This window comes from Platichthys flesus, chromosome 24 (assembly GCF_949316205.1).
Source record: "Platichthys flesus chromosome 24, fPlaFle2.1, whole genome shotgun sequence".
In the NCBI taxonomy this organism is placed as follows: domain Eukaryota; kingdom Metazoa; phylum Chordata; class Actinopteri; order Pleuronectiformes; family Pleuronectidae; genus Platichthys; species Platichthys flesus.
The window spans coordinates 266,169-290,689 of record NC_084968.1 but is presented as its reverse complement, the minus strand read 5'-3'; the positions used below and the strand labels follow the sequence as shown (position 1 = coordinate 290,689).

General features: G+C 42.1%; 1 protein-coding gene across 3 annotated transcripts in view; it reads left to right on the top strand.

Annotated features, from left to right (window-relative positions):
- The first annotated feature begins 7,672 nt into the window (after positions 1-7,672).
- acox3 (acyl-CoA oxidase 3, pristanoyl) overlaps positions 7,673-24,521 on the top strand; it is a 43,612-nt gene continuing 26,763 nt past the window's right edge. For 2 of the 3 annotated variants that reach the window (XR_009920234.1, XM_062384375.1), the window contains exons 1-10: positions 7,673-7,787; positions 8,604-8,726; positions 11,595-11,692; positions 11,850-11,985; positions 13,757-13,831; positions 17,786-17,875; positions 18,430-18,573; positions 23,440-23,528; positions 23,837-23,933; positions 24,214-24,237. Coding sequence is in view for 2 of the 3 variants with exons in the window: in XM_062384375.1 (XP_062240359.1) it covers positions 8,604-8,726; positions 11,595-11,692; positions 11,850-11,985; positions 13,757-13,831; positions 17,786-17,875; positions 18,430-18,573; positions 23,440-23,528; positions 23,837-23,933; positions 24,214-24,237 (876 nt within the window). In the remaining variant the exon portion in view is untranslated. The remainder of the gene's footprint in view (positions 7,788-8,603; positions 8,727-11,594; positions 11,693-11,849; positions 11,986-13,756; positions 13,832-17,785; positions 17,876-18,429; positions 18,574-23,439; positions 23,529-23,836; positions 23,934-24,213; positions 24,238-24,521) is intronic. The other variant, XM_062384376.1, reaches the window with a different exon arrangement.

Here is a 24,521-nt window from a genome sequence, read left to right as displayed (position 1 = left end):
AGTAGACTTTATCTTCCAATTCTTACTAGGAAAGGTAAACTTTACTCAAGGGTTTCCCAAATAAAAATTACAATGAATTTCTGTGTGGAAATTGTTTCTTTGTCACTCCAAATTTGTTATCAGTGAACTGAGTATTTGTTTATTATTAATTAATTCTGATTTAAATGGTCTCATTTCAATTTGATTCAGTAACTATTTCAGTAAAGGATATATCATTATACAGTAACAATTTTATTTGGATATGTGTTACTGTGAAAGGAAACCTCTCGATTGGTGCATTATGAAAACTAATTTCGTTAGATGACATATTGTCATAACTCTCAAACTATTTGAGAACACTGATATAATAATAATGTTTAACATTACCATGCAAGTTTATCTTTTCAAAGAGTAATGAATTTAACTTAACTGTAAAGAACATTCAGTCTAACCCTAACCCTCTGAATGTGATATAGAAGTAGAAAATATTTTTGATTTACCTATGAAACGTCCATTCAGTGTCGGGCTTTGATTCGGGTATCTCATCAGCTACGCCTTTTTAAAATAATGGGATAAAACTTTGGAGAATGCATCAAACTCAGAATTTTTCAACATATCCAGTCAAAAGTCTTTATCTGCGTGTTTCTCTTGCTCATAGGGAATTTAGAGGTGCATGGTCTTAGTCAAGTCTGCATTTTTCTGTTTAGTCTCAATACATTTGATTGAGAGGGATTTGGTGCTGGTGAGTTGTTGTTTGGACTGATAACTCCTGCTTTTTGCAATGATTCAAAAACCGAGATTAATGCCTTTAATGGCTTCAGTTTGTATTGGATATTGCTTTTGCCAGGGCATGTACTGAGAACAAGGTGTTATAACTGCAGCTTCCTCATTTTTATCAAGCCAACATAATGTTTGCCTTGAATCTACAGTGTCTTAGGGATTTCCTGAAGGGGATGATGTACGCAACATCCTTTTGAGATAAAAAATGATGAGACAATGAGATTAGCGGTTCGCTGCTTGTTTTTATATGCATGCAATTGGACTGAATAAAGTACGGATGCATCCTCAGTAATTTCCAATCAGTGAATTCAATTTTGTATCTCTTTAGCCACCGAGATGTGTCAGCTGGAGCTTGAGACTTGAAACAGTTTTTCTGATTAGTGAACTAGACCAACACATTGATGTGTATCCCAGCATAAATGTGTTATCAAAAGTTTCTCACTTCTGCATTCATCTCCGTATTATACCATTGTTTTCATATGTGATGTGAGAAGGACCCATGTAAACATGTGATGTACAATGCAGAGTCCTCTTGAAAGTTTTGTAGTATTGGAGCATTATAAGGAAGTTTAAAACTTATGGAGCAGATTCAAACCTGCCTGGCCGTGGAAGAGAGCCCAACATTTCATCAAGGGCCCTCGGCAACTTAGTCGTAACAACTATGAGAAGCCCTGTGTGACTGCAAGACACCTTCAGGATGACCAGATGAAGGCTGGAACAAGTGCTTCAGTGGCAACTATACGATGTGCACTGAATAAACAAGGATTTCATGGCCGGACTCCAAGACGCAGTCAGCTCTTGACCACAAGGAACATCAAAAGTCGACTAGAATATGCCAGGAGGAATTTGGATAGACGACTGAGTTTTGGGTTACAGTTCTATGGACTGATGAAACCAAACTGGAACATCAATGGAAATGGCTGCCCGAGAAGCACAGCAACTAAGAGTGTTTGTGTAAGGACTGCAGAAACTGTGGTAAGAAAGGCCATATTGAACGTGCCTGTAAAAATAAAAAAGAATCGCAGCCCATTTTATCATCCCCAAGAAATCCATCTGTAATAATAAGTCATGGATCTCAAAAATAGTTAAATATATAATTAATCAGCGAGCATCAGTTTCAACAAGGGTGATGTGACTCAATACAGAGATCTACAGAAGCAAGTTAAAAAGGAAATTAAACTGGATTTCCTTCCATGGCAAATCTGATATTGACCTCTCTAATGTCCTTATCTCATTTTATAATAGTTTTAACATCCATGATTTCTAGTAAGGAGCTGGCAGCTTTTAAAAATGTTGTTTAGAAACAGGATATCAAAGAGGTTAACAGGGACAAAGTTGTTAGACTTTTCTAGGGAGTTAAAGAGAGGAAAAGACCTGGCCCTGATGGAATTGGAGGTCACATTCTTAAAAAATTGTGCTCAACAGTTGGAAGACTTCTTCTGTTTCATCTTTTCATTGTCACTCCATCTCCACAGAGTTCCCAGTATGTGGAACGATTCAGTTATTTTCCCTGTGCCAAAAAATAAAGCTCCAAAATCCTTAAATGTCTACAGGCCTGTGGCGCTTACATTCCTTGCATGGAAAATACTGCAGAAAATTGTGAAGGAGGTACTAATGAATTAAGTTCAAGCAGAGTTTGATCTTTTTCAGTTTGCTTACAGGTCATCCAGGGGTGTCGACGGTGAAATAGCACTCCACTAAATATGACTGGTTCAGGAGGGCAAAATCTTTAGAACGACTACTTATATTGATTTACGTTCTGCTTTTAATTGTATCCAGACTTGTTTTTTAGCACACAGAAAGCCCTTGAAAAACGGAATCGTCCCTTACCTCCATGGCTTACCTCCATCCCCCCTCCCTCCTCCCCGTTGCAAGTCATGTTTAAAATGTATGTGCTTATGTGCTGAGGTGTTTTTTTTTTCCTGTTCCCACACTGTACTCCTCTAGAAGCATAGTCTGGGGGTTGTTTTTCTCTCCTCCCTCCCCTCATGTTATGCTGTAATCTTTCAACCTTCTTTCCATTTCGTTGCCTCTGTACCTGTACTCTGTGTAATGACAATAAAATTGAATCCAATCCAATCCTATTTAGAAACAAAAGCACCCGTCCCGTATTGAGCTGAAAAGGGACGCACTTTGTCCCGTATTAATGTGGGATTAAAAAAATTGTCAAAATTATGACTACTATCTATTTTAACTTTTGTTGACAAGACCAGACGAAAATGTTGGTGGTTGACTAAGTCACAATAATTTTTTTAAACATCATCGTATAAGGCCGTCATAAAGTACCAGGAGCGGGCGAGTGAGTGTGTGTGTGTGTGTGTGTGTGTGTGTGTGTGTGTGTGTGTGTGTTTGCTCCCAGACAGAGCACTGGTCCCGGGGCTCCGCCCCCCGCCCCTCTCACTCGCTCAGAGACACAGCCTTATCCATTATTCGTGTGCAATTACAACTTTATTAACATCACACACACTGTATCAGCAAACAAACACAACCATGGACAAGTTTCTGAATCGTAAAAGTCAGGCAACCGATGCGCCAGTTGCGAAGAAGCCAAAACTTTGCAAATATGACGAGAGCTATTTGCAGTTTGGTTTCACCGTCACTCGCATATGGAGGACCATACATGACATAAGTAAAAATAAATAAATAAATAAATGTATAAATAAATACAGAAATAAATAAATAAATGAATAAATAAAAATGGTAATAAATAAATAAATACAGAAATAAATAAATAAATATGTTAATACCAAAAGAAATGTCAAAAGAAATGTCTTAAATATATTTTAACATTTATTTTTTCCCTGATACATTTCCTTTGCATTTGCAGTGTCCTTATGCTAATGAGAAAGGCGGGCCTAACCGCAGTCTCATGCAGGATTGGTCACAGGAGTGTAATGATCCAGCCCTACTACTTCTGCCTTTCAATGCTGGTGTCCAGTAGCTGTTTGCAGCGTTGAGCCAGTTCACACTTAAAATGAACTAGTTCAAGTTCAGAGGGTTAGTTAAGGTTATTTTTTATTGGGATGATTTAGCTGTCAGTAGTCCTGACTGTGAGCGACACGTCTCGTGTTGTACTGAGCACAATGAGCGAGCCATGAGGAGAAGGAGGAAACAGAAACTCCAGCTCGGTACAAACCACCTGCCGCCTCTGCTCTGAACATGAAGCCGCTGATCTCTGAGCAGATGTGACCAGAGAAGCTCTGTGTTTTCACTGTTTCCACTGTTCCACAGAGTCACTAACTGGCTGTTACACGGTGAAGAGCTCAATCTCAGTCACTGCCCGTGTCTCTGAGCGAGTGTGTGACGGAGCGCAGGGGCTGTGTGTGTGTGTAGCTCAGTTGACCAATCCTGCTCGAGACTGAGGTTAGGCCCGCCTTTCTCATTAGCATAAGGACACTGAAATGTGGAAATAAATAAATGTGGAAATAAATAAAAGTTGCAATAAAAGTGGAAATAAATAAATAAATGTGGAAATAAGTTTAAGACATTGATTTATTTAAGTCTGCATTTATTTCCATATTTATTTATTTATTTACACATTTATTCCAACTTTTATTTTTCGATTTCAGTGTCCTTATGCTAATGAGAAAGGCGGGTCTAACCTCAGTCTCGAGCAGGATTGGTCAACTGAGCTACACACACACAGCCCCTGCGCTCCGCCACACACTCGCTCAGAGACACGGGCAGTGACTGAGACTTGATCTCTTCACCGTGTAACAGCCAGTTAGTGACTCTGTGGAACAGTGGAAACAGTGAAAACACAGAGCTTCTCTGGTCACATCTGCTCAGAGATCAGCGGCTTCATGTTCAGAGCAGAGGCTGCAGGTGGTTTGTACCGAGCTGGAGTTTCTCCTTCCTCCTCTCGGCTCGCTCCTTGTGCTCAGTAGAACAGGAGACGTGACGCTCACAGTCAGGACTACTGACACCTAAATCATCCCAATAAAAAATAACCTTAACTGACCCTCTGAACTTGAACTAGTTCATTTTAAGTGTGAACTGGCTCAACGCTGCAAACAGCTACTGGACACCAGCATTGAAAGGCAGAAGTAGTAGGGCTGGATCATTACACTCCTGTGACCAATCCTGCATGAGACTGCGGTTAGGCCCGCCTTTCTCATTAGCATAAGGACACTGCAAATGCAAAGGAAATGTATCAGGGAAAAAATAAATGTTAAAATATATTTAAGACATTTCTTTTGACATTTCTTTTGGTATTAACATATTTATTTATTTATTTCTGTATTTATTTATTTATTTCCATTTTTATTTATTCATTTATTTATTTATTTCTGTATTTATTTATACATTTATTTATTTATTTATTTTTACTTATGTCATGTATGGTCCTCCATACTCGCACGACTGAGCAACGTCTTCAGTGTGTTTTATGTGCCGAGGTGCTGGCAAATGACAGCACCTCATGAGTCATTTGAGTTCTATCTCTTCATGATGCATCTAAGAATCAAGACATTTCCATACCTCTAGTGTGGAACGTGGTGAAACTGAACCCTTTCAGGGCCGTGAAAAAAAAAAGAAGAAAACTTGCTCTGCCAGAGTGGCTCTTTTGGGTAATTTTGTTGGTCCCAAGCCCGTATAAAGGAGGAGGGCTTGACGCAGAGCTAGCAATGCCGCCCCACTTAACAGTGCGGTGCACATGATCATGCGGCGCATATCATCCTGTGGAGAACATCATCCAAAGGCGCACATCATCCTGCAGCTCACAGCTTTACCGCACATCGTGCGGCGCACATCATCCTGCAGCATATCATCATCACAGCACATCATTCTGCGGCGCACATCATCCTGCAGTGCACATCATCCTGCAGCGCACATCATCGTGAGGCGCACATCATCTTGCGGAGCACATCATCCTGGGATGCACATCATCCTGGGGCGCACATAGCGCATATCGTCCTGCGGCACAGATCGTCCTGCGGTGAAAATCAATGTGCAGCGCACATCATCCTGCAGCACATATCAGCATGCTGCGCACAAGCTTGTGCCGCACACATCATCCTGAAGTGATGGCCTATTTCAATGTCAAGATAAAAAAAAAAGGAATCAACAGAAGACTACGGAAGCGTATTACATTCACTTTTATTTTTTATTTTTTGGGGCATTTTTCTATAGTTGAACTATAGTTTAGAATAGTAAAGCTTTGAAGCGTATATAAAACTTTATTAGCTTTGTTATCAAATAAGTTTTGCGGCTCCAGACAAATATTATTTGGGGGAAGAGGGGGCAAAATGGCTCTTTTGATGGTAAAGTTTGCCGACCCCTGCTATAGACCTATGCTAGGTGGGATATCTGATGGACAACCTAAGTACTGCAAGCTAGACTTAAACTAAGAAGGATAAAAATGACTAAATGTGACTAAAACTAATATGCATTTTCGTCTAAAGACTAAGACTAAATCAAAAATAGCTGCCAAATTTAACACTGCTTTCTATGAAAATTTACATTAAACTTGTTCCCAGGCAATGTCCTGCTCTGGGATCAATGAGCTGACAGCATATTCACACACGAGTACGATGATACAGAATATGCTAATCCCATTGGTCAGGAGGTACTGTTGCTTGCGGAGAAGATAGTGGAAGATGAGTAAGTATAAGGAGAAGATAGTAGAAGACAACAAAGCAGCATGGGTGACAGTGACACAGACACCGACACTGCTTTAGAAAGAAATACAAGTGGAAAAACTGGGCTATCTCATAGCCTAGTTCATGATTTTTTTTCTTCCTGTATTACTACAACTGTAGCCTACAGTCATAGCCTTTGAGGCACAAATATGTTAACAATTTTTCTACAGACATTCTGTTTGCACTTTTGTTATTGCACTAAAAATATTCACTATTTCAGGATGGATGTTCTGCTTTCTATCTATTGTTTTAGATTAATGTATACAGTTTTAAGTTAAGCAAGACAGGTTTCTGTTTAAGAAAGATTCTTATTTTATTCAGTTAATGAATTAGTTTATAATTAAAGTGTATTGCTGGATACTAATTTGTTTTCCACGTGTTCATGTCACTCAAAAATATGCATCTAATTCAATTCAGGGTCAAATAGTTAAAAAATCCTTTCACTCACAAAAAAAGGGGCTCAAAGAATTCACCACGCCTGGAAGGGTGAAGGCAATGGGGTCGGCCGGCCCTGCCAAAGGTGTCCCTTATTGACTTTAAAGGGAGTTGGCAACCCTATTTCTAACTCAAAATGATGTATTCAGGTTTTTTCAGTAAAAGGTTAACCTAAATTCATCAGACACTCGCTATACAAAATCAACACCCGTCTTCTTCAGTTGAGCTCCTCTCGCTGTCTGTTTCTGTCCTCCTCTCCAAATGTGGGGATCAGATCGATCTCTTTCAGCTTGGCAGCCACCTTTGCCCTGGAGGCCCTTCTGACTCTGGGATATGTAGTCACTTAACCAGATGCCATGATGGGTTGTAGTCCCTGCTGCAGCCACTGGGAGGGGATGTTTCTCCAATCGATGACACTCCCTCTCATGACATCACAATTAGTATATAGATAAACCTGTGTACCTGAGAGGCACCATGATTCAGCTTTGCTTTTTTTTTCTCGTTGCCATGAACCAGTAACTTGTGGCCAAGACCTATCTTATTCCCATGCGTTGTTATTCCATGGTTACATACCCCCCCCCTCACAGATGTCACAAGAGCGACATTGTGCTTTCAGAATAAAAGCCCTCCATAACAATTTATAATCTTAACTCAATAGCTGTTATACAGACTAATTCATTATTAGTGTTCGTAAAATAAATATATCACTTAAATAATTTTTCACTATAGGAGCTTATCAGCGAGGCAGTTTTTAATTCATTTGACGTGTTTACACCAAAGACTGTGGCGAAGACATCACTCTTGTTATGAAGGACGTGAACCGGAAGTAATATCGTTGATGTCAGAACAGAGGCGTGTCTTGGAAGTTGTAAACAGAGCGGTACGCAGGTCAGCTTTACACCTGGAGGAGAAGAAACAACAGAAAAACTTTAACAGAAAAAGTTGACGTATAAGGTAAGACTTAACGACCCAGGTCAGCTTTTAATGAAGTTATTAGCTTTTCCTGACAAAAGGGAAAGGAGAATAAGCTTTAAAGCGCACTTTAATAACGCCTCTTTTCTCATCTCACTGGACAGCAGCGTGGGTTTAGGGTTATAGTGTTGATAGTGGGACAGGAATAATGTAACAGTTCAATATTGATCACCATCAGTGGATTCGAAAAAGCTGGTTGGTTTGTAACTGACGTGAGCCGATCGAAGCAGTAGGCGTCACACTGCAAGCCATGACCTTTGCTCTGTTATCGAGAGCAGTTGAAGCACAAAGGTTACTTAAATAAACGTCTACTGGTTCAGTTTTGATAGATAAGGTTTTACAGCGTTTCATTTACTGTGCTATAGAGTTATATTATTTACGGCAAAGTGGCCCCAGTACTCCAGGGGCCAGAATATGAATTACTTTTAATTCCTATAGTATCGAATAAAGGTCACTTATATTAAATGCTTGAAGACACTTATTGAGTGCAAAATACTTGTTAACAGAGAGTGTGTAGACTTTTTTTGTGGCAGTAGAAGTATTTTGGAATTCAAATGTATGCAGGATTATTTTCAACAGAGTGAGAGACAGATAAACAAATGTCCTACCTTTGGTAATGTACAAAAACCTTTTTTCAATGCATGTAGAAATTAAATGTGTTTAGACTAAACCTTTTCACTAATCCAAAACATATTTCCACAACTTACCCAGAGATGGACAACATTATTTCACAATTTCAAAATATGAATGACCAATTTGATCCCATATTTATTTATATATCTGTATTTCTTAACATAGATGATGGAGCATGAAGTAGCTGACCTCCCTTGTGGCCCCCTGGACATCTACAGGAAAAAAGCCTCTTTCAATTGGAAGGACATGGTCCGCTTCATAGATGGAGAGGATATACTGACATTCAAGGTAACATCATTCAGGTCAATGTAGTTTGTTGTGACTGTTATTCAATCAGGAGAAAATATAGCATTTGCATTTCAGGTTGGATTAATGAGCCCCTGGTGCTCTAGAATGACGGCAGGCCGGACAGTGTCAAAATAAAACTGTCTCACAATTGCTTTTAAGAAAAAAATTCCCACCTCAAAATTAATTTAGTAGCTATTAATAATAACTATTGGTGATAATGGTTGAGCGTGATAATTCTGAGTGCACTTTCTTGTCCGAGGTGGGGCTTAGAGTTTATTCTTGAACTAGGGTTAAAGGGATAGTCCATCCAAAAAGGACAATTCACTAATTATCTACTCAACCCAATGCCGATGGAGGGTTGGGTGAAATGTTTTTAGTCCACAAAACACTTTCATCCACCTGGGAAGTGTGATAGCTGTTGATGGTGGGACAGCGGAGGACGTGAAGACAAGAATTTGGAAAGCAAGAACATTCAACATCTTAAACAAAATTTGAAAAAGTAAAAAAATCTCCCTTAAGACGAAGCTTCAAATCTTCAACTCCAACGTTAAAACCGTGCTGCTCAATGGCTCCGAAACCTGGAGAACCACCACTAACATCACAAACAAACTGCAAACCTTCATAAACAACTGCCTGAGACACATCCTTGGAGTCCTCTGGCCGAACACAATAAGCAACATCAACCTGTGGGAATGCACAAAACAAGAAACAGTAGATATACAGCTGATTACAAGAAAATGGAGCTGGATTGGACACAAACTACGAAGAAACACAACAGCAATAACAAAACAGGCACTGACATTGAACCCACAAGGCAAACAGGGTAGAGGACGACCTAAAACACCTGGAAAAGGAGCACAGAGCAGGCATTCAAGAATAAGGGGCTGATGTGGAAACAGCTGGAGAGCATGGCTCAAGACAGACGAGGATGGAAACTTTCATCAATGGCCTATGTTCTTAAAGGAAACATAGTGTGCCCGATCCTTAGTCTGTTACTTGCGCCTTCCTTTTTATTTCCCCTGCTTCTTAACCGATTTACTCTGCTCTGTACTGACTGTAGATGCCTTCCCTTTGTCTGCGTATCCCAGTTCTGCTGCCACTTGAAAATTACTTTTTCCAGACTATGCCTCTGCCCTCTGACTTTGACAACTTAATGTTAACCTCACAAGCTTCTCTCTAAACTGCCTCCTTTGCTAATTTTTCATTCTACGCCTCGCTTCTCACACAGCCAGACAGGCACAGTCTCCCCAAACTCTTTATCAGACACCCCCCCCCCAATTTTAGCTGTTTCATTTCCTTTCCACCCAAATCTCTCTTTATGAGAGATTTGCCGCGTCAGCAGCACTGCTTTAGTGGGGTGAGCATCTCCATGTCAATTTAGGTTGATCCAGTAATGGGCAACCAGCTGTTCCCTCCTCAAGCGCAACAGCATTTCTCCTGCCTCTACTTGAAGAGCAAACACAGGTGAGGTTCTGACTGCTCCTAAACTCAATCTAAGAGCTTGAGGTTGAGTATCTAGGCTTGCTAGCACTGATTTAGCTACTGACCCGTACACTATACTCCCAAAGTCTAATTGGAATCTTATTAGAGCTACGTAAATATATCTCAGTGACACAAAGTCAGCACCCCACTTCAGCCCAGCAAGGCATCTCAATATGTTTATTACTTTATTAAACTTATTGACCAACTGACTGATATGTTCTCTCCAAGTTAGCCTCCGATCAAAATGTACACCCAAGAAAAGAAAATCTCTCAGACCTTTCTAATATACTTACATACAATTTCAAGTTACAATCTTTCAGTTTTTTCCTTGTAAGGAACATAACTTTAGTTTTTTCCACTGAGAATCTAAACCCCCAATTTTCAACTTGATTGATTCCCTCTTGCATTTTCTTAGCTATATATTAAACAATTCTTCCCCTTTTTCACCTTTTACCAGCTGCAAACTTTCCTGTCATATCAACTGCACTCTTCAGCTAATCCATAGTGAAATGGTCGCTTTCAAGCCCATCAAAATGTGTTTTTCAGCCCAATGCTTCTCTTTTTTCAGACTTTGTTCACTCTCTACCTCTTTTCCCTTCTTATGATAACTATGTACCTTAACCTATGTTTACCATCACTTCTGCCTTTTCTTTATTTGTAACTGCTATGATACTTCCATCTGTCAGAACAGGACAACTCCACTCCCTCCTGCCCCCTTCCATTTTCTTAATAACCCCCCACACTTCTCCAACCTTTATTTTGCCTCCTATTAAGTCCCAGTTGTTCCTCTAATGTGTTCTTTTAGCCTGTCTTATTGTCCTTCTCAACTGCCTGAGCTTGCTTATACTGAAACAGGAGCTACAAGTTGTGGGTTCTTTTGACTAGTTTAAAGGCTTTGTTCCTATTTTTCATGGCTTCTTTACAGTTATAACCCGACACGTTACTATTTTCTTCTTAACCTTTCCTTAACTTTTTTGGCCCCTAAGATGGCTGCTATATTGCCTTGCTTTATTTAGCTGTCAAGCACTTCTCTACTCATTTCCTCATTAAGCTGTCTTAGACGTCTGTCCCTTTATTTCAATTTTTCCCCCCAGTTTTCTTTTGCAAAAATCCACTTTCCACTAGTACTCTCTATGATTTGTGAAGAAGCAATATTTAGGAAAATGTACTGACTGTGATACCGCAGCAGAGCATGAGTTGTAATCCAAAGCTTCTGATTGCTTTAGTCTCTTGTGTGCAAGTGAACAATTGTAGTTCCTACAGGGCCTCAAAGTTGAAACTGAAATTTAAAACTATTTCAGTGACCAATTTCAGCAACAACATTTAACATGTAAATACTTTATATTTTATAACATTTTACTTGTTTATACTCTTGTTTATCTACAGCAACATGTATTCAAGACACTGGAGAATGATCCTTTATTTGCTCGTCAATCGGGTGAAGACATTGCTATGGAGAAAATGAGAGAGCTGACCTTTCTCAGGTATCAACATAAGATGCAGTTTCACTATTGTAGCTAGGGAATTATTTTTATTTAATTACATGTATATTTACCACGAGAAACATAATCTGTTAAATGCTGTGTTTGATATTTATGTATTGTACATGTAGGAAAAAATTAAGCTTCTGAAAATCTGCAGGGTGAAGCAGCTCTTCCGCTATGACTTCATAACAAAAGATGAGGCAATGGCCAATCCCTGGAAAACTGCTGTCCTCAGTGACTGTCTGGGAATGTATGACTGGTCCATGACCTCTAAGTACTCCCTCAACAAAGGGGTGAGTATGCATGGCTGTTGTAAAGAACGTTCAATCCGACACGTAGGAGCCGTAAATAAGTTAAAGAAGGATGTTATTGTTATTTTTTGGGTTATGATATAATATGTAATGGGTTTGTATTTTGGGTGTATTAATGGTTCATTTGTTATTAATTGTTTACTTGTGATCCTGCTAATTTGATAGGAAATAGGTCATAAGGATAGGGGATGGAATGTGTCCATTGTTTCCTTTAGCAGGAAGTAGCAAACTATTTCTCAGGCACACAGCATTTAATTTAATAATTAATAATTTTATTTTTATTGTCACATTGTCACATCCCTTACAGTTTCCACGACCCCCCTGGCGTCCCCTAGCGACCCCCCTAGGGGTCAAGACCCCCCACTTTGAAAAGCAGTGTGATCAGACACACATACTTACACACGTTCGTGCGTGCCACCTCTGTCTGTGCTTCGAAGAATATGAGTCTTAATATTGGTCGGGGGGGGCGCTGCTTCATTTAAACCTACATATTCAGCTTTTTCCAGCCAGGTTTCAGTTAGACACAGTTAGGGTTGCAAAATTCCGGGAATATTCAAAGTTGGAAACTTTCCATGGGAATTAACGGGATATACGGGAATAAACTGGAAATTGTGTGGGTAATTTATATTAACTGTATTTACCTTGTCATATACAGACATAAATATAAACATTTTGATTTGTCATAGGCTGATTTTAGCCCTGAGGAAACTTTGGGCACTTGACTATATGCTTCTGCATCTTTGTGTCATTCTTAACATAGGTCTTTGCACAGTATTTGCAAATGGACACAGCCTTTCCTTCTACATTGGCTGGGGTGAAATGTCTCCACACATTAGATAGTGCACATGGCATTGTTCTGTAGAATAAGATGAGAAAACCGCTTGTAAAAAAACACTTATGCAATGCCAGAGATATAAATAGTTAAAAATATTTTACAATTGATGGATAAATGAATAGAGATAGGCTAGATGAGCAGATGAACAATCCTCAATCAGCATGCTAATTTATTTTTTCTCCAGTAATATCATTGAAAAGAGTCTTGAATGATGTTTTTATTGCTCAGCGTTTAATTTGAGTATTTTGAATTTTGAAAGTTTCCGGAAAGTTTCCGGAAATTTACCAGAAATTGTCCGCCGCTTTGCAACCCTAGACACAGTACATCTAACTGATTCCGATCATTGACAAGTGGGAACTTTGGATTGAGTGAACTGATATTTAATAAACCAACTTTTATCCTTCTATTTTTTGGTTCAGATATAGTGATTATATCAACTTTTATGTTTAATGAATTACTCCTCCTGTTCACCTTTGATTTAATTAATTTAGGTGGTTAGGCAACAGACACATTTTCTATAGGCTATTGGGGGTGGGTCACTGCTCATAAAGAGGCGGAGAGAAGCTTGTAAGACTGCAACTGATTACTACTCTCCAAACGTCAACCATTCAGGTAATTTGTAATTGCGTTTTTAACTGACCAACTAACATTTCGGCTCAACCAAGCAGCTTTCAGCCATGATGGTAAAAGCCTGAATTTAATTGTATTCACTACTGCAAGTACTTCCAGAATACATGATATTCCCATCAGCCTCCGCAATAATTTGTTGTTTTCAGCTTATTAGTTAAAGGCACATGCTAAAGTAAGATGATGAAAAATAAAATTGCCTGCTAAAATAAGCAAGTTAGCATCCTAAAATTAATGTTTATTAATCCAACTGTTCATGGCTGCTAAAACTTTCTCTATCTTTTGTTTTAGATGTTTGGAGCAACTATTGCCAACAGTGGATCACGGAGACATCACAAATATATTGAAAACACTGACAACATGACGGTAAGAGAACAACCGACTTCACACTGCAAGTAACACCACCTTATTGTTGTGTCAATGTTTGTATTGATGGCTAAATATAAAAAATTCCAGTGTGGCAAGTTTACAGGGATGTCACACATCTCTACTCCTTACTTCAATTCGAAGTGTGGAATGATGATAACAGTAAACTGTACAATTTTCTCATACAGATTAGTAATAGATTTCTTTCAAAATCTCGAGAAAAATTATCTCTAAAGTAAATGTAGGCAGTTTGAAGGACAATGAGAGGGGGTGCCATCTAATGCCAACAGTCACATTTTCTGACAGGACTGCTGGCTAAAATATATCATTCACGAACACTACCAGCCCTCTTCCTTTCCTCCACTTCCCACAGTCCTGTCTAGCCATGTCAGTTGGAGTCTGTCCAGCTCGGTGACCGTATCTTGGGTTAGGTTAGGTAAGCTTTATTGTCTCACAAGGGGAAATTTGGTGTGCATCAAGAGTTCGTAAAGAGACAAAATCACCAAAATCAACAACCGTGTGGAGGTGGCTCATGGGAGCACCTCCAGGTGATTTAGGGAGAGTTGATCGCCAGGTTAGTGGGCCAATTAGTTCTCCCTGGATTGAAAAAGGCAGCAGTAGAGGCTCCACAAGAAGAGATACACATTAGGGAAACTTATGAAGGAGAAGAGAGACACGCTGTGTGAGAGGAAGCGACTGGACAGAGCTGAGCAGCCAAGCAGAAAGTCCTGGCCAATTAATGTTTAAAATGTGTTTGTGGCCGTGTTCAATAAATAAAGATACTGAATACCGAATGATTTGTGTATGGCTGCTGTTGGGAGACCCCAGTGGAAACCTCCTTTGCTAGAAAAGCGTCCAAAATAAACTAATGTCAGCCAGTACAGGGAAATAAAACCTTTCAAACACTTACAAATATGCGAAACAGATGCCAATTTTCAAAAGTTGCTCCTTCTTGAGATGACAACAGTCATCATTAATTTGCCCTCCGAAAGACCTGTCTGTTATACATGACAGAGAGCGTGGTCTGACTCTGTGTGATCTTACTGGCATTGTTAACAAGGGCCACTAGTCTTGTTTTACTTGCCAGATTGAAGTTTCCACACCAAAAAACAATATAGAAGGTTAGAACAGATTTCAATAAGACTTCTGTAGACAAGAGTGATCATCTCAGGAGAGATATGAAAATAGTTAATAGGTTTGCCATTTCATGCATTGTACATTAAACCAACCGAACAGGATTATTTAGTTACATGACATTACATTACATTTCATTTAGCTGACGCTTTTATCCAAAGCGACTTACAATAAGTGCATTCAAACCTGAGGGTACATACCAAGGACGACAAGAATCAAGAAAGTACAATTTCTTCAAATAAAGCAAAACTACAAAGTGCTATAAGTAAGTGCCATTTAAGTGCTACTAAAGTGTTAGTTTCAAAAAGTTTTTTTTTTTTTTTTTATTTTTAATTTTTTTATTCAAGGTAAAGTCGGAAGAGGTGTGTTTTTAGTTTTCGACGGAAGATGTGTAGACTTTCTGATGTCCGGATGTCAATGGGGAGCTCATTCCACCATTTAGGAGCCAGGATGGAAAACAGTCGTGTTTTTGATGAGTGTTTAGCTCGCAGTGAGGGAGCAACGAGCCGATTGGCCGAAGCAGAGCGAAGTGAACGGGGTGGGGTGTAACGTTTGACCATGTCCTGGATGTAGACTGGACCGGACCCGTTCACAGCATGGTACGCAAGTACTAGTGTTTTGAACCGGATGCGAGCAGCCACTGGTTACCAGTGAAGGGAGCAGAGGAGAGGAGTAGTGTGAGTGAATTTAGGTTGGTTAAAAACCAGTCGAGCTGCTGCATTCTGGATGAGCTGCAAAGGTCGGATGGCAGTAGCAGGTAGACCTGCCAGGAGGGAGTTACAGTAATCTAGACGTGAGATGACCAGAGCCTGGACCAGAACCTGCACCGCCTTCTGAGTGAGAAGGGGGCGTATTCTCCTGATGTTGTACAGCATGAATCTACAGGACCGTGTTGTTGCAGTAATGTTGGCAGTAAGGAAGAGTTGGCTGTCGAGTGTTACGCCCAGGTTCCTAGCTTAACACAGAGTTAACACAGAGTTGTCAAAGTTAATAGTCAGGTCGTGGATGGGAGAGTCTTTCCCTGGAAGGAAAAGTAGTTCAGTCTTGTCAAGGTTAATCTTCAGGTGGTGTTGAGACATCCACTGAGAGATGTCGGTCAGACAGGCAGTGATTCGTGCTGCTACCTGTGTTTCTGATCGGGGAAAAGACAGGATTAGTTGGGTGTCATCGGCATAGCTATGGTAGGAAAAGCCGTGTGAGTGAATGACAGAGCCGAGGGAGTTGGTGTACAAAGAGAAGAGGAGAGGACCAAGGACAGAACCTTGAGGGACCCCAGTAGTGAGGGGACAAGGTTCTCCTTCATATTGGGTCATTGTAATCCAAAAATCTGCAAAATGAAGACTTGTATTCTTAATGAGGTTCATCTGAATGAAATGTCCTTGGCATCACATCAAAATTTTACGTTTTGGTTTTAGTTCTTTAAACTTCACTATATATTATCCAGTCTGCAGCAAACCTCTCCAGGCCAGATCCAGAGTGTGATGAAGACATCTTGTGAATGTTGTCTGTTTGCATTCGCCATGGCCACACATCCAATGTTGAAATGTATTTTATAGTTGCTTACATTTTAGAGGTGTGCATCTTCACCAGCCTCACGATTCCATTCATTTTAGCAGTCAACGATTCAAATGCACAACGTCGCATCTCGATGGATTTCAATGTCTCACATCCACAGATTCTTATATTACTGCACATGGCGGCTTTTCATTAGATAATATCCCTTATTAGAATCAGACAAATTAGAACGCCCTTTTTATATAGATAGGGCTTTAAGTATTAAACTGTTACTGTTATTACAGGTGTCAACCATGTCAAATCAACTTTTTTTAAACTCATCATCCTGCCACAACATTTAGGCTTTTTCTTTAAAGACGAGTTTTCTTAGTCTTTAAATTTCTTGATCCGTAAACACCTCGCCATTGGCTGTTTTCCTGGTGAGAGTTTGGCTGACTTATGTCAGAGAAGTGCTCCTCCACCGAGAATGGAATTTGGTTGTTTCTAAAAACCTTTTGATTTCAGAAGATGAATACAGACTGTGCGTGACGGATCACTTCCCTGGCTGAGTGTTAGCCTAAGGCCTTGCAGGCTTTGGCATCACTATGCCCAGACCCTGAGTTCTTTATTTTTTGTGAAATTTCAACAGTTCACCTTCACTCATGTCTTTATCCAACTCCTCAAACACCATCATTTCAACATTGGTTTTTAACAGTTTTTCCTCAGTTGCGTTCATTTCCCTCCCTTCATCACAGTTATTTCTTAACGATTGACACAATTTGTCCATAGCGGGAAAGTTTCTTCACCAGAATTTTATTCTTTATAAAGGGGTGTGTGTTGGAGATTATTACCTGAGTTGCTGGGATTACGAGTGGGAGAACAGGATTAATAGAATCGTGGATCCACACTACTTTCTCCACCACCTTGCTCACCTTCGCCGTATTCTTTAGGAACATCACAATTGCTCCATTCATCCGAGAGGCCGACTTGACCGAGTCACACCCGACCACCTCCCACACAGCCAGCGCTGCCTCCGCCACACTACATGCCACTGAGGGGCACCGGCATGGTGCCTGTTAGCACACACAAACACTCACTCACCCTGCACTGGTAACTAATGAGGTGGCGGTGATGGTGAGCAGTCACTCTTCCACCAAAAGTTCGGCGGTTCGATTCCCAGTCTTCCCAATCTGCATACAAGCATCATGCTGAACCCCGAATGACCCCTCAAAGATGTTGAATGAAGAAATTGGAATGTGCTTTTGATAAAAGCGTCAGCTAAATTACATGTTAACCTTACCTTTTACTCTATGTATCTGTTTAAAGACATTTGGATGCTTTGCACTGACTGAACTGAGTCATGGCAGCAATACCAGAGCCATGAGGACCACAGCCACGTATGACCCGTCTACCCAGGTTAGCACATACACTCTTTGAGGATTTAAACATTGTGTTTGTGTCTGTCCTTTAAATAAACACACATTAAACATGGTGAGTTTCTAAGACAGATTCTGACATTGTTAGATTTGGTATCCTTAAATATTACTGTTACGATTAAAATGGAAATCAGAAGGGATTCATGATTTCACTTAAACAAGTTGAAATCTGAATGTGGAGAGGGCTATCAGTCCTCACACCAGTGGTTCCCAAACTCAACGAATCAGTTAATACCTGGTCAAAATTTTTTTTTTCTTCATTAATAATTTTATAATGTTATGTTTTAAGTTTTAAAATGTAATACTACGTAGCAAAGATTCCCAAATTTGTTATGTCTATCGCGTACATTAATATCGCGATGACGATAGATTTTCATTATATCGTGCAGCCCTACCTCAGTTTTCGTCTAGTAACATTTTGGTGGTATTTTCCTGGTTTACTGGATACTTTGCCTCATATAATTTAATTTGGAAGTTATTTGGGAAATCAGGACTCTACATCACTGTTGCAAACAGTAACCTTTTTGTCTGTAGGAATTTGTGATCCACTCTCCAGACTATGAGGCTGCCAAGTTCTGGGTGGGGAACCTTGGTAAGACTGCCACCCATGCTGTGGTGTTTGCTCAGCTCTACACTCCCGACCAAGTCTGCCACGGCCTGCACTCCTTCATCGTCCAGGTAAGACCTTTGACAACTGACCGAGTTATAACTGATTGTATTATTAGATGCTGTCATCTGATGTGATGTCACACAGGCCCTGTTTCGACCATGGATTAAAATCTGTCCTGAGAGATCCGATGACAAGTGTTGTCATACAGAAAAGTGTTGGTTTTAGTTAAGTGCTGTGATTGTCTGTGGTAATTATATTGTATTTGGTTTGTTATGTATGTTGTCTCTCTCTGTTGGTAAATTTTCATGAACTCATTATGTACTCACCACTATGTCGTACATATCGGCAGAATAGGAGTAGGACTACAGGGTTTTATGATATTATTGAAATGATTAAAAAGAACCTGAGGTCTCATCTCATCTCATTTTCATCCGCTTATCCGGGGTCGGGTCGCGGGGGGAGCAGCTCAAGCAGGGGGCCCCAGACTTCCCTTTCCCGGGCCACATTGACCAACTCTGACGGGGGGATCCCGAGGCGTTCCCAGGCCAGTGTTGAGATATAATCTCTCCACCTAGTCCTGGGTCTTCCCCGAGGTCTCCTCCCCACTGGACGTGCCTGAAAAACCTCCCAAGGAAGGCGCCCAGTGGGCATCCTTACCAGATGCCCGAACCACCTCAGCTGACTCCTTTCTAAGTAAAGGAGCAGCGGCTCTAATCCGAGTTCCTCACGGATGGCTGAGCTTCTCACCCTATCCCTAAGGGAGACGCCAGCCACCCTTCTGAGAAACTCATCTCGGCCGCTTGTACCCGTGATCTCGTCCTTTCGGTCATCACCCAGCCCTCATGACCATAGGTGAGGATAGGAACGAAGATCGACTGGTAAATCGAGAGCTTTGCCTTGCAGCTCAGCTCTCTTTTCGTTACAACGGTGCGGTAAAGCGAACGCAATACCGCCCCCGCTGCTCCGATTCTCCGGCCAATCTCACGCTCCATAGTACCCTCACTCGCGAACAAGACCCCAAGGTACTTGAACTCCTTCACTTGGGCTAAGGACTCATTTCCTACCCGGAGTAAGCAATCCATCGGTTTCCTGCTAAGAGTCATGGCCTCAGATTTAGCGGTGCTGATCCTCATCCCAGCCGCTTCACACTCGGCCGCCAGCCGATCCAGTGAGTGCTGAAGGTCACAAGCCGATGATCCAATGAGGACCACGTCATCTGCAAAAAGCAGTGACGAGATCCTCAGACCACCGAACTGCAACCCCTCCCCACCACGACTACGCCTCGATATCCTGTCCATGTATATCACAAACAGGATTGGTGACAAGGCGCAGCCCTGGCGGAGACCAGCATCCACTGAGAACGAAACTGACTGGCTGCCGAGGACGCGAACACAGCTCTCGCTTTGGGAGTACAGGGATTGGATGGCCCTGAGGATAGACCCCCTTACCCCATACTCCCGCAGCACCTCCCACAGTTTCTCCCGGGGGACCCGGTCATACGCCTTCTCCAGATCCACAAAACACATGTAGACCGGATGGGCATACTCCCAGGCCCCCTCCAGGATCCTTGCGAGAGTGAAGAGCTGGTCCGTAGTTCCACGGCTTCCCTGACGTCCGGTGTCCACCACGGTGTCCGAGGGTTACCGCCCCTTGAGGAGCCTAAGACCCTGAGGCCACAGCTAGCCACCGCAGCTTCAGCAATGAACACCGGCTCAATGCCCCCAACCTCCACAGGAATGCCAGAAAATCTCCGCCGGAGGTATGAGTTGAAGATACCTAGGACGGGGGCCTCCTCCAGACGTTCCCAGTTCACCCGCACTACTCGTTTGGGCTTACCAGGTCTATCCGGAAATTTTCCCCATTCCCTGATCCAACTCACAACCAGATGGTGGTCGGTTGACAGTTCCGCCCCTCTCTTTACCCGAGTGTCCAAAACATGCGGCCTCAGATCAGATGACACAATCACAAAATCGATCATTGATCTTCGGCCTAGGGTACTCTGGTACCAGGTACACTTATGAGCACCCTTATGTTCGAACATGGTGTTTGTTATGGATAATCCATGACTAGCACAGAAATCCAATAACAAACGACCGCTCGGGTTTAGATCAGGGAGGCTGTTCCTCCCCACCACGCCTCTCCAGGTGTCTCCATCGTTGTCCACGTGGGCGTTGAAGTCACCCAGCAGAACTACGGAGTCCCCTACTGGAGCCCCATACAGGACTCCATTCAGGGTCTCCAAGAAGGCCGAGTACTCTGAGCTGCTGTTTGGTGCATACGCACAAACAACAGTCAGAGTTTTCCCCCCTACAACCCTTAGGCGCAGGGAGGCGACCCTCTCGTCTACCGTGGTAAACTCCAACACCGCAGCGCTCAGCCGGGGATTTATGAGTATCCCCACACCCGCCTGGCGCCTCACGCCCTCGGCAACTCCGGAGAAGAATAGAGTCCAACCCTTATCCAGGAGTACGGTACCAGAGCTGAGACTTTGCGTGGAGGTAAGCCCCACCAGATCTGACTAATAGCGCTCCACCTCCCTCACAAGCTCCAGTTCCTTTCCCCACAGCGAGGTGACGTTCCACGTCCCCAGAGCCAGCTTCTGCCGCCCGGGTCTGTTCCATCGAGACCCCTGACCTTCGCTGCCACCCATGTGGCTGCGCACCCGACCCCAACGGGTCTTCCCACAGGTGGTGGGCCATGGGATGAAGAGAGGGGGGGTGCCACGTAGTTTGTTCGGGCTATGCCCGACCGGGCTCCGTGGCAAACCTGGCCACCAGGCGCTCGCCATAGAGCCCTCCGTCTGGGCCTAGCTCCAGACGGGGGCCCCGGGCTTCCTCCGGGCCGGGTCACATCTCCTCTTTTTCCGTTATTCATTGAGGTTTTTTGAACCATTCTTAGTCTGGCCCCTCACCTGAGACCACTCTGCCATGAGAGACCCTACCAGGAGCACAAGGCTCCAGACAACACAGCCCTCAGGTTCATAGGGACACGCAAACCTCTCCACCACGATAAGGTGACGGTTCCAGGAGAGGGAACAAATTATATGGACAAACTAATATAATCATAAATGTAATTGTCACTATTAATACTTGGTTGCAAATCCTTTGCAGTCAATGACAGCCTGAAGTCTGGAACCCATAGACGCTGGGTTTCGTCCCTGGTGATACTCTGCCTGGCCTCTACTGCAACCTTCTTCAGTTCCTGCTTATTCTTGGGGCGTTTTCCCTTCAGTTTTGTCTTCAGCAAGTGAAATGCATGCTCAATTGGATTCAGGTCAGGTGATTGACTTGGCCATTGCAGAACATTCCACTTCTTTGCCTTAAAAAACTCTTTGGTTGCTTTCGCAGTATGCTTTGGGTCATTGTCCATCTGCACTGTGAAGCGACGTCCAATGAGTTCTGAAGCATTTGGCTGAATATGAGCAGATAATATTTCCCGAAACACTTCAGAATTCATCCTACTGCTTTTTTCGGCAGTCACATCATCAATAAATACAAGGGAACCAGTTCCATTGGCAGCCATACATGCCCAAGCCATAACACTACCTCCACCATGCTTCACTGATGAGGTGGTATGCTTTGGATCCTGAGCAGTTCCTTCCCTTCTCCATACTCTTCTCTTCCCATCATTCTGGTACAAGTTGATCTTTGTCTCATCTGTCCATAGGATGTTGTTCCAGAACTGTACAGGCTCTTTAAGTTGTTTTTTGGCAAACTCTAATCTGGTCTTCCTGTTTTTGAGGCTCACCAATGGTTTACATCTTGTGTTAACCCTCTGTACCTCACTTAAAATGAACTCTGGACCTTTTATCTGCTCCTTGTCAATGAAATAACGAGGGAATAACACACACCTGGCCATGGAACAGCTGGGCAGCCAATTGTCCAATTACTTTTGGTCCCTTAAAAAGGGGGGTGCCACATATAAAATGTGTTGTAATTCCTACACCGTTCACCTGATTTGGATGTAAATACCCTCAAATTAAAGCTGAAAGTCTGCACTTAAAGTACATCCTCATTGTTTCATTCAAAATCCATTGTGGTGGTGTACAGAGCCAAAATGATGAAAATTGTGTCAATGTCCAAATATTTATGGACCTAACTGTAAATGAGCACTTGGCAGAAAGATCCGAAAGTATGACCTCTTGAATAATCCGTCACTGACTGGCGGATTTGTCCGCCAGAAAAAGGCTATGAGGAGCCGTCGATGCAACTGCCAGCCGCAGTTGCAGTCGCAGTACTATAATTCGGCCTTAAAGGTAAATTATTGTCGGACTTTAGGCAGGCGCGCAAGTACACAAGACACGGAATGTGCCCCTTGCATGCTTGCATGCCCCCTCTTGCGACTTGCGTGCGTCCGCCAATTTTTCTAGCTATACGACAAAGCAACACGAGCCTCACGCAGCCCTTAAGGCTTGTGATTGGTCTGCTTACTACATCCTGTCTGGAGTCTAGTTTCCGGTTTCATGCTCCATAATACCGGCAGAAATCACGGAAGATTTAGAAGAACGAATATAGACCAAATAGATGAGCACTTGGCAGAAAAGATCCGAAAGTATGACTTCTTGAATAATCCGTCACTGACTGGCGTATTTGTCCGCCAGAAAAAGGCTATGAGGAGCCGCAGTGGCGATGTAAATAGAAAGTCGCAGAAGAAGAAAGAAGGCTTCTCTAAGGTCGTCTTCGACAAAATACGTTACTCCGCCTAGTGTTCTGGCGGGGAATTGCTTTGTAACACGCGCAGCGGTTTGAGCAGCATGAATGACAAAGAGTCCTTCGACACAGCTGCATGAAAAGCCGCAGATGCAGTTGCGCCGGCCTTTAGTAGCCACCAAGTCATAGCAATTATCCTAGAAATAGAAAGTGATGATTTTGTACAGGTTAAATGACAGAGTACCCTGAGTAAAATCCATTAAGTCTATAACCATTGTATTACAGGTGAGGGACCCAAATACCCTGCTGTCTCTACCGGGTGTAATGGCTGGAGATATTGGAAAGAAGCTGGGCCAGAATGGATTGGATAATGGGTAAGTGGCTGAGAGAGATTTTTTTGCCCACTGTATCTGATAACTAGCTACTTTATATAGTTGCAGATGTAATCCAAGCATTTGCAAGTTGATTAAATAATTTCCATTAATTTTGAGAGAAAATAATTTTAGTTATTTTCCGTTGTGTGTTAGGACTTTATCAAAACGCCCACTCGCTCATGTGTGTAATAGTGTTTGAATATTATGTAAAACATTTGAGTGGTCGGGAATACTAGATCCGTGCAATATAAATACAGTCCATTAACTTAATGCACTTTATTATGCACTTTTTTTTGTCAATGTATCAGGTTTGTTATGTTCAACAATGTGAGGATCCCACGGGAGAATCTACTGAATAAGACAGGAGATGTTACTTCTGATGGCCACTACATTACACCATTCAAGGTTAGTAAGGTTGTAGAGGATTTTTCACTTAAATCTAGAGTACCATGCAGAGTCTCGTCTGAAAAATATATGAAATAAAACAAAAATACAATAATATGAGTAATAATAGTCACTATGGCACTTGACGATGCCACAGGGGTCTCCCCACATCACCACTCAAAGTGTTCAGCAATTTCTGCTGGCCTGGCAGCACAGCTCAGTCTTTTCCATAAGGCTCTTGTGCTTCTCTCCTTCCCATGCATGTCTCTGTTTCTCCTTGTGTCTTTCCCATGTGTCTCAGCTCAGCTGCTGCCTTCTGAAACCAGTGAGTGTTCACCTGTGGGTCCTCCCTGAGCCCCCTCCATGCCCACAATCCCAAATTCATCATTATCAGGGTTTTCTGTCTTAATCATTGCCGTAAGAAGATAAGAAGAAGGGGAAACAGAAAAAAGTTAGATTTTTAAAACTCAGCCTCCTCTGACTAAACTCTATTTTGGAAACTTCTATTGATCTCATTTGCCTCGAGTCAGGTTCACATACGCCGCTACACGCATGCATCTTAAATAAAAAAATGTCACAGCCCAAACATGTATGAAAGGCCTCAAACTA